Genomic DNA, 10,833 nt, shown 5'->3' with positions numbered 1-10,833 from the left:
TGGAACAGTCTTAATTTCTGGGTCACAAGAGGGGACTTGTGAATCAGCTATATTTTGATAATTGATTTGAAATCCAATTAGCATTGTTAATTAGCTAACATGAAATAATAGGCTGTGGGTTTATGAAAAAGATTGGACTTACTGGAAAGCTCGGTGTGTAGAAGAGTCATGTTGCAGAGTGCTGGAGAATTCCTGAGTCTGCTGATCCAGCCTATGGACTTGCCTCTTCACTGACCTGAGGAGGCATACAGAGACACTGGTAAAGGAGCTGGATACTTGAATTGACTGAATGATAGACAGAAGTGGAATGACTGAAAATGGATGCATCCGTAATGATTTGATACAACATTCAGAGCAGGCCATTCAGGTGCTCGTTTAGTCCATGGTCATCTCAAGGCTTGACTTCAGCAGCTCACTCGTGGCTGCTCTTCCGAGGCTGTTGCACAGTTTGTCTTCAGTCTTCCTAAGTTCACTGATGTCATTCCATTGCTGCATTCTCTTCACTTGCTTCCTGTAGCTGCCTGCATCAGATTTACAACTCCGATGCTTGCCTACAAACTCCAAAGTGGACCAGCTCCCCAGTACTTGATGGCAATTCTCAAAACTCAATCCATATCTCAAGCCCTTCAAGCTTCAAATACGGCTCGCCGTCCTTCAAGATACATGGAAGACAAGACTCTACTCTGTCCTGCAGCGCAGATGGTGGAATGAACTTTCTTTAATGGGCCCATTTCTTGGAGAAACTAATTTTGAAAGCAGTTTGATGTAATATAAAATCGCTATAACATTTTCAGAATGTCCAGTTCTCTCCTCAGGTGATATATTAAAACTAAGCTGCAGAAATAGCCTGTTTTGAATTCACTGTTTTTGTATTTTTGTATTTCTCTATTTACATATGCCTGCATATTCTGCCTAGAGCAGCCAATTAAAAACCAGTTCTTTGTGAAGCATTTAAAATGTGTCCAGACTTCAAGGGTAGGTAGTACTCTGAACTCTTTCAGCGGATAACAAAGCACTTTTGTTAGTTGCTGTGGGTAAGACTGTCTGCTAAGTGCCGAAAAGCATAATAGGTATAAAAGAGTACAACACTGTGGGATAGACGCAGAGCAGAACTGGATTGGTTAGCACCCATTTCTATCCAGGTGGATTGGATGAATCCAGAGGTTCATATACTTGTATAACTTTTACAGCAAAATGTAATCATTTCAGTAGAAATGACAGCTATATTTTTGCCTGTTGAATTGAAAGCCGATTAGCAATGCTAAGTAGCAAACATGAAATAAGCAGGTCTGTGAAGGAGTTGGGGCTTACTGGGAAGCTCGGTGTGAAGAGTCATGTTGATGAGTGCTGGAGTATTCCCTAGACTGCTGTTCCAGGATTTGAACTTGCCTCTTTACCAATCTGAGAAAGCATACAGAGACACTGGTGAAGGAGAACTTCAATGATGTAAAAGAAGTGGAATGACTGCAAATGAATACATCCATAATGATGAAACATTAGCTTTGTTATGACACATATAAAAACATTATGACGTGTCGTTCTAAATACTGGTAATGGTACTGACACTGTAATACAACCCCATTTCCAGAAAAGTTGGCACACTGTGTAAAATGTAAATAAAAACAAAATGCAATGATGTGCAAATCATTTAAACCCTATATTTAATTGAAAATAGTACAAAGACAACATATAAAATATCTAAACTGAGAAATGTTATTGCTTTTTGAAAAATATATGCTCATGTTAAATTTGATGCCAACAACACGTTCCAAAAAAAGTTGGTACGGGGCAAAAAAAGGCTGGTTAAGTTGTGTAATGCTAAAAAAAAAAACACCTGGTGGTTAATTGGCAACACATCAGTAACATCACTGGTAGAGTCTTTCAGAAGTAAATATGAGGAGGGGTTCACCACTCTGTGAAAGACTGCAATATCAAATAGTGCAGCAATTCAAGAATAACGTTTCTCAACATAAAAAAGCAAAGAACTTAGAATTAAGAGGATCTAGAAATGCTGCCACCTTCTCTGGGCCAGAGATCATTTAAAATGGACTGAGGGGAAGTGGAAAAGTGTCCTGTGGTTTGATGAATCAACATTTGAATTTTTTTTCTTTTTGGAAATCATGGACACTGTGTCCTCTGGGCTAAAGACCACTCAGCTTGTTAGTCAGTGCATAGTTCAAAAGCCAGTATTCATGATGGTATAAGGGTATTTTTTAGTATTTTAGTATGCATGGCATGGGTGACATGCACATCTGTGAAGGCACCATTAATGCTGAACAATGTATATATGTTTTGGCAATATATGCTGCCATCCAGACAATGACTTTTTCAGGAAGGCCTTGACTATTTCAGCAACACAATGTCAAACCACATTCTGCATGTATTACAACAGCATTGCTCTGTATTAAAAGAGTCCGGGTGCTAAACTGGCCTGCCTGCAGTCCAGACCTGTCACCACTGACAACATTTGCCACATTATGAAATGAAAATATGACAAAGGAGACCCTGAATTGTTGAGCAGCTGAAATCCTGTATCAAACAAGGAAGTAAAAAACATTTCACTTTCAAAACTACAGCAGTGTCTCCTCAGTTCCCAAATGCTTACAGAGTGTTGTTAAAAGAAGAGGTGATGAAACACAGTGGTAAACAAGCCCCCGTCCCAACTTTTTTGGAACGTGTTGTTGGCATCAAATTCAAAATGGGCACATATTTTTCAAAAAAGTATACAATTTCTCAGTTTCAACATTTGAATTGTTGTCTTTGTAGTATTTCCTTTAAAAATATGGTTTACATGAATTTCTATTTACATTCTGCACAGCATCCCAAATTTTTTGGAAATGGGTTTGTATTACTGAACAAAATCTGTCAGGACAGCCTGGCAGCATAGCATATCTTCAATGACATGTTTATGGCATGAGGTTCAAGGAAAGTGGTACCACAACATGTAGCTCAATCTACCAACCTGGTTCTGGCATCCATTTGAATCAAAGCTGCTGGATACCCTGGTAAGTTTTTCTTGGTTTAATTCTTAATCTGAGATGCAGACAAAGCTTCTTCTCTGTGGAATACAAAGGCGTTTCCTCAGACAAAACACACTTAACTATTGTTGATCATATGCAATATAGTGGCCACATAGCTTTGTGGCTATGATCAACTAAATATGTCATCATTCATTCAATTTGATTTCAATTTGGCAGTTACCACTTTTTAAACTATACCTTTAATAGCACTTTTCATAACATTGTCACAAAGCATTGCATGTGCTGCATTTATCTCCATATGTTTTCACTTGCAATAGAATAAGCACAGTAATATATGCAAAGTGTTAAAATGAAAAGATTGTACACCTACTTTTCCTGTGTTGCTCAAAAGTACAGCTGATTAAACTGTCTGCAGTATCCAGCCCACATAAAGACAGACTGCGTTGTTAAATAAGTGGTTATGACTGTTTGCTTTTCTTCCTGTTAAACTGTTTTCCCCGCCAAGTCAGCTTACACACTCAAGAAGCTTCTTGCCACTTAGTTCTGAAAATGAGATACAAGATATACAAATGAAACCCAAGAAACCACACAGGAAACTGCTTCCGTTATAGAGACAAATGATCAATGACTAGAATTTGCCAGAGGATTCTCTCATACATCTTAGTGACGTGAGAGTGTTTCTAACACAGCAGGGTTTTTGGTGACACTTTATTTGGAGGGTGTCCTTTTTAGATGAAATAAACACTCAACAGACTCTCAGCAACATCAACAAAATATTAATGATGTAGCAGCAGTGAAAACAGTCAGTAGATTATTAAGAGACTTTTAATTAACTGTAATAAAATGTGTTTTTAATCTGCTGAATTCAGTTGTTTTTCACTTTATTTGGAGAATCCAGCTTCATATTTGTAGATGTTTAACCTGAGAGGAACTGAACATGAAACAGGTTTAATGTAGACCATCAACATTCTCAACAAGCTGTTACAGACACACTAAAACCATCCTGTACCTGGAGCTTCACTGGATTAGGGTTTGGTTAAAGTTAAGGTTAGGGTTAGGAATAGGGCCAAGGTGAGGGTTAGGATTAGGTTTTGGGTTGAGGTTAAGGTAAGGTTTAGGATTAGGGCCAGGGTCAGGATTAGGTTTTGGGTAAGGTTGGGCAAAGTTAGGTTTTCCTTAATGGAAGTAACATATTAATAATACATCTACTTAATGCAAGTAATGTCTAAAACATATCTTTAAGATATTGACCTCAATGTATTCAGACGCTGCACTATTGCTACTTCACTGCTATGTTATGTGTTACTAATAAGCTGTTAAGAGTTTATTAATCAACTACAAAAGACCACTCCAAATAAAGTGTCATCAATTTTTAGTAAATCTGGATGACTTAATGCAAACATTATGATGGCTCAGCTGAAATCCCCCATACCTCTTCTTATACTGGAGAAGACTGACTTTTGGCATGAAGCAATTGTTGGGTGAAAGATCAGATATACACACATTTACCCCTAAACCCAAATGCAGTAGATCAGCCAAGGCAAGTTTGATGTTATTTTAGCAAACTAAGACAAAGTTTGCTTTTTTTAGTTTTGCCCTGAAGCTTTAAGGCTAATGTAGCTAAAGTAGAAGAGCAAGACAACCTAAGCAGGTGCAGGGGTCCCTGAAAATCGCACCCCCAGTAGCACCCCCTGAAAATTGTTCCATTTGCTTCCAATTAACCTATTTTTGTTTTAACTTTCAGTAGCCCATCATGGTATAAACCCAGATCCATCACTCACTTATATTCTTGATAAAATGTATTATCTCACTCATTGTGTTGCATTAAAATAGAGATGTTTAATGTCTGCATGTACTGCAATCAAAGACATAAAAATAAAACTCCCTCCATCTCTACTTCCTTATGATGGACTGATTTTATTATGCGTAAGTTTAAATTCAGACAAACACGTTGTTGATGTCTGGCTCAACCTATTAAAATAGGTTCTGTGGTCTATGCCAGGGGTTCTCCGCCTTTTCCCGTCAAGGCCCACTTGTTTATTACTAGTCCCACAGGAAAACTAAACTCTTTTTTGCTTAAAAATATCATTTAGGGAAATTTTCAGGACAATTATGTTTGGTTGTCAACCCTTGCAATACATGACACATATTAGTAAACATCCTAGATAAACAGTGTTTTCTTTCTCGAGGCAAGCAGCAAAAAACATTCAATATTTCTTTTTTATTGTTAAGTCAATTATTTTTTCACTGATTTTTATGACAAGGTGCCATCAAAAGTCCTCTATGGACTACTGGCTTCCCTCAGTACTGAGCCGAGGACTGCCGGTGGGTGGCTTTGCGGCCCACTCGTGGTCCGCGGCCAGAGATTTAGAAACCCTGGTCTATATGACAAAGTAAAAGGTTTCATTATTGCTCGCCTGCTGTTATTAGCAGCAGCTCGTGCTGCAAGCATGATATGAGCCTCTCTTAACCCTTGTGTGGTGTTGGGGTCTGTGGGACCCATTTTCAGTGTTTACCAAAAGAAAAACTGATGTGATTTATTATTATTTTAACCTCAGATTCTTGCCTTTTGCTCATTTTCTGTGAAGAACATATAAAATAACCCATTTTCAGTGTCTTCACTCTGTTCACCCCCCACACATTTATATTACACATGTGGTGTTGGGTGAACCTGCTGGGAGTAAAAGAGTGGAGTTGCTGTGTCCTTCACTCTGTTCTCCTCCTACATGGCCTGCTGTTAGTGTGTGTCTGTGTGTGTATGTGTTTGTATATATATGTGTGTGTGAGGGTGGACAACATGGACAGGCTGCTGACTGGCTTCAGCTGCTAAAGGAGAACCCTACGCTGGACACTTGTGATATTTTAAATATCTGGTATTTTTACATTAATTGTTATGGCTGTATTGATTTAAAGTGGGTCCACCAGACCACTGAGTAAAAACCACATCAACACCACACAAGGGTTAAGAGTCAAATGTTGAACAGGCCCATTCCTTAAACAGTACATAGCACATGTCTGGATGCTAAATTCCTTTGTTTGATTCAGACCATCGTAAAAAATTTATCCTACCAGCAGTGAACTGAACCACATTTCGCTTCAAGCCAGACCCACAATTTTTTGTGGACCACAGTTTATATGTTTTTTATACACCTGAGTACAAGTGGAGTGTTCACACCTGTCAAACTAAAGAAAACGTTTGATTAGTCAGCACAAAACAAAATAGGTGTATAGTCCGAATAACCCATGGGTGAAAGATATACTTATGTGTGCTCGAATACTGAAATATGGAATCTTCTCTTTCCTGTCTACAAACTGGGCTCATGCGCAGCCGAGGGGCGAAACTGCTCTAATAACTTAGCCGGTCGCAAGACTGTAAAGTTAGTCGACTGTTGTAATCAACATAGATTTCGCATTGTTTGTAAATTCTTGTTGACTCAATAATAAAATGCTATTTTAAAGTTGAATCTATTGGTTTGTCTTTCATTTGCATATTAATATAACATGTAAAACATTAGCTAACAATAGTTGACTATCAGTATGAACTAGTCATCAGGTCTCTGTGATAAACACCCCACTAAGATTGCTGTTCACTAAATGATTAGCTAATAGGAGCGAATCCGAAATCATTTATGGCTTGATGACATGTCTTATAATTTTCACCCAACTTACCGGGTTTTGTTGTTTGTTGAGCCTGTCTATCCTCTCCTTCTTTGACAATATCAGGAACATGGCGGTACCTTTAGTGTCACTAAGCTAAGTCAAAGTAAAAATGTTAACTTTGGTGGTTGCTTTCCGACCTGCCGCAACTGAATTCGATAGCTACTGTAAACATACTGTACAAGACATGAGATGCATGACAGATTGATGTGGATAGTGAGGAAATGGCTGGCACAGATTACATTGAAAGCCTAGGTAGCTCAGACTGTGCTGATTACCACAGTAGATTAGTTCTCAGTAGAAACATACCTATGGGTCAGTGATTCCAGGCCCCAAACCTCATGTTCACATATTGCCTCCACGATGTTTCAGCACCCCTGTAGCACCCCTGTAGAAACAAATTCCTGGGCCACCTCCCAACCCGAGCAAATGCTAAACACCGTTTTGAAAGGATCATTTCATTTATTGAAGGAGAAAGCACACACATACACACACACACACCTACCCAGGCTTGATTACACTGTGTAGTGGGCTAAAAGGTCTCAACAAGCAGCAAACTATGCCATGATCAAAAAATTCTGGCAGAGATTTAAGATGATTTAGAGGTTTAGATGATTTTCTGAAGTTTATCTGAAACTTCTCTACAGAAAACACATTTGAATGCAAAATTACTGTTTATCTGCTGAACATATTGAGAAAAAAAGAATAAAATGTGAGCTGTGCCTTTTTTGCTAATATGTTAAACTCAGCAAATAGAAATTGTGCTGTAAAATTCAAGTCTGAACAGCCATGCATTGAAATTTACAACATTTAGATTCAGATATCAACATGTCCAGCATGTCTAAAGCTTATTTTAATTTCTTACAGAGCTCTTAATAAGACATAGGCGAGGCTTAGTGTAACAGTCCAGGCTGGGGCTTCGTCATCTGCAAGGCAGCTGTGTCCACCAGAGGGAGGCAGAGAGTTACCCTCCAGCAATCAGGACGATTTGCTGAAGAACTGTGTCCCCTCTCCTCATCCACTTCAAAAGAGATGATGGAGCTTTCTTCATGCCTAGGCTGGGCAACGTGGACGTCCTGGCCTTCCAGCTGGACAAATACATCCGCATCACACAGCAACTCTGCAAGAGCATTAGGTAAGTAACCAGTTCAGTTACACTACATACAGTTATTACAGTTAGCTCTATGATTATAGGCACCCTCGGTAAGCCCATATGGAAAAGAGAAGCAAAATGTATTTATGAAGTACATTTAAAAACATATATATGGCCAAAAATGTTTGTTTTGAAATATATTTTGAATCAGTCTATCTGACATGGCCATGTATTTTTTTTTCCATATGGGAAGTGATGAAATTATGTCTTTGAGGTTGATTATCTCAGTCTTCCTCTGATATGATAGATAGCTTTAATTAATCCAAAAATATGTAAAATAAAATGAAGCATGTTCCCATTTATATTTCCTTTTTCAAGTCCACCTGAGTGTTCAGGGACTCTAAGGCAGTCTTAAGCAGAAGCCAAATTCTCTTTAAATGGGGAAGATTATACTCAAATCAAATGAGATAAGTGTGTTGACCTTAGACAGTGGCTATAGAAAATAACTACATAAATAAAACATGTCTATATTTACTTTTGTGGCAACAATTGAGAAATTTTAAACAACCAGAGATGTAGTAAACCTGCCTGCAAGAGGATGCATGTTTATTGTACCCCCATGCACAGTGAGGTGGACTGCTAGAGAGGCATACATTTATTTGAGGGTCCCAGTTGAAGATTTGCAGTAGTATTTCAGGGTCACCAAGTCTCAAAGACTACAATTAGACACCACCTAATACTCCATGCCAACAAACTGTTTGGAATGCATACCAAAATAAAACCTTTTTATACCATCTAACCACAAACATGAGCTCCTGGCATGCCATGAAAACTTTAACTAGAACCCTTTTAGACATGTGCAGGTATTCGGCAATTCAGCATACCGCGATTTTAAACACGTACAGTAACATTATGGTGGGCACTTTGAAATACCAACCACCACAAACTCCCACTAGACTCTCGGACACTGATCATGTGATACAGCCCCTTTGGTCACTCATAACATTGTCAGCACAGCAGAAAGAGAAGCAGATAGTAACATTATTATAATTATTATTATCACTCAGTATTATTCAGGGTTGGAATTACTGAATGATTCACTGTTAAACTGGAATATACAAAGTAAACAGAGTAACTGAATGTCTGCTAGAAGCTTTGTTTGTCCAAAGTCCATGTGTAGATTCGAGAATTGTATTATTGAAACCAGTGTGGATAAAAAAACTCCACCCTCTTTAGCTTAATGCTATCATATAATGGAAAATGTCATATTCCTGCTAGCAGGAATAAGCTTTCTCAGGTGTTTTTGATGAGGTTTCCACATTAGGCACTGTGATATAAGCACTGTAAAATAATGACTGGTATGGCATGTTCATGATGATTAAATGATACAGCGCAGTATATGCCATTTTGTTTGTTGGTAAAGTGCTTGCTGTATTGCATGCTGCATTTTATGTTGGATCAGCATCACAGCTCTTGGTATAGTGTTCTATGGCAGGTTTTTATTATTTTATTATAAATATTGAAACATATATTAAAATGAATTGTATTTATTTATTTTTTTAATAAAATATCATCATATAACATCATAAACCATGATAAATGTTTAGGTAAATATTGTGATACATTAATACCAGCACTACAGTCAGAAAAGAATACAACAGCTATAATTTTAACAAAAAAAAAAAAAAATTATGAGTATTTTTGATTTATTAGACTACATTTACTTCAATTACAGGTTAGATTACCCTAATATTTTCAGTGTGCCTTTACCATGAGTGCAAATAATTATTGTAACTATTTTGAAAAGTTAGAATGCTTTATAAAACCTTGAAAACTGGTGCACAACTACATTATCAAACATATCAAACACGGTGCTTGAAATAAGATAAACACTTAAAACTGTTTTCTTCTATGCAGATGGAAAAACATATTAGAAGATATAAACATTCAGGAGTAAGTGTTATTAATGTGAATGTAGCTTTTTGGATCTGCACTTGGATCTGCAAAAGTAATCATTTGTGCTGGGGCAGTAGGCAAAGGTATTAACACCCTCGTGGATGGAGCTTCAGCTATGAAGAATCTCAAGACTGAGGAAGTAGCAAGGGCTGCGGTCAGTATGGGCCTTCAGGAAGCTAAAGCAGCTCAAAACATCCCCAAGCTTGCTGCAGACCTGCCTGACACCGGGCAGCTAGCTAAGAGCACTCCTCTTCTTTGGTATTGATCTGGCGTTTTTCTGTAAAGAAGGTGTGAGTCTGGATAAAGGGACAAAAAGTGAAACATCTCAGCTCATCTGCTCCAGATCAGCTCTGTGGCATTCAGAGACAGATGCATGGGATAGGATCCATGACTGTCTGTGTAAAGGGAATGAAATGTTCCAGGGAAATCTTGAAATTTTAGAGCAACCTTTACCATCAAAGGTGTAGTCGACAAAAAATGTTTGTGTGTGTGTTTGGTGTAAGAATGCTGTGTGTATTTTAGCTCCAGCTTTACATCAGGGCTTTTGTTTGGTCGATTTTTACTGTTTGTGGAATGTTGTGATTCATTTGTGACACTGTGGTACTAGAGTTTGACAATGAGCCGGGACACTTCCTACTGTTGTAGTGGAGTTTGACTAGACCACATGCCGGGACACTTCCTACTGTGATAGTGGAGTTTGACTAGACCACATGCTGGGACACTTCCTACTGTGGTAGTGGAGTTTGACTAGACCACATGCCGGGACACTTCCTACTGTGATAGTGGAGTTTGACTAGACCACATGCCGGGACACTTCCTACTGTGATAGTGGAGTTTGACTAGACCACATGCTGGGACACTTCCTACTGTGGTAGTGGAGTTTGACTAGACCACATGCTGGGACACTTCCTACTGTGATAGTGGAGTTTGACTAGACCACATCCCGGGACACTTCCTACTGTGGTAGTGGAGTTTGACTAGACCACACACTTCCTACTGTGATAGTGGAGTTTGACTAGACCACATGCTGGGACACTTCCTACTGTGGTAGTGGAGTTTGACTAGACCACATCCCGGGACACGTCCTGCTGTGGTAGTGGAATTTGACTAGGCCGCGAGCCGGGACACTTCCTACTGTGGTAGTGG

General features: G+C 38.7%; 1 long non-coding RNA gene and 1 gene segment (V, D, J or C); one reads left to right on the top strand and one right to left on the bottom strand.

The window, feature by feature from the left end:
- The window catches only part of LOC118821719, a 3,247-nt gene extending 2,525 nt beyond the window's left edge, over positions 1 to 722 (top strand). The window contains 1 exon segment of the C gene segment in view: positions 518 to 722. Within this exon segment, the coding sequence occupies positions 518 to 722 (205 nt within the window).
- A 603-nt stretch (positions 723 to 1,325) lies between these two features.
- Positions 1,326 to 3,438, bottom strand: LOC118821844. Its single transcript, XR_005008364.1, has 3 exons — positions 3,352 to 3,438; positions 2,963 to 3,058; positions 1,326 to 1,401 (listed from the first exon to the last, which is right to left on the bottom strand). It is a non-coding gene; the product is annotated as an uncharacterized LOC118821844 (long non-coding RNA).
- Positions 3,439 to 10,833: the final 7,395 nt, after the last annotated feature.

Source organism: Colossoma macropomum, unplaced genomic scaffold (assembly GCF_904425465.1).
Source record: "Colossoma macropomum unplaced genomic scaffold, Colossoma_macropomum, whole genome shotgun sequence".
Taxonomy (NCBI): domain Eukaryota; kingdom Metazoa; phylum Chordata; class Actinopteri; order Characiformes; family Serrasalmidae; genus Colossoma; species Colossoma macropomum.
Note: the sequence above shows the minus strand (reverse complement) of the source record. Positions and strands in the feature narration are given on the sequence as shown.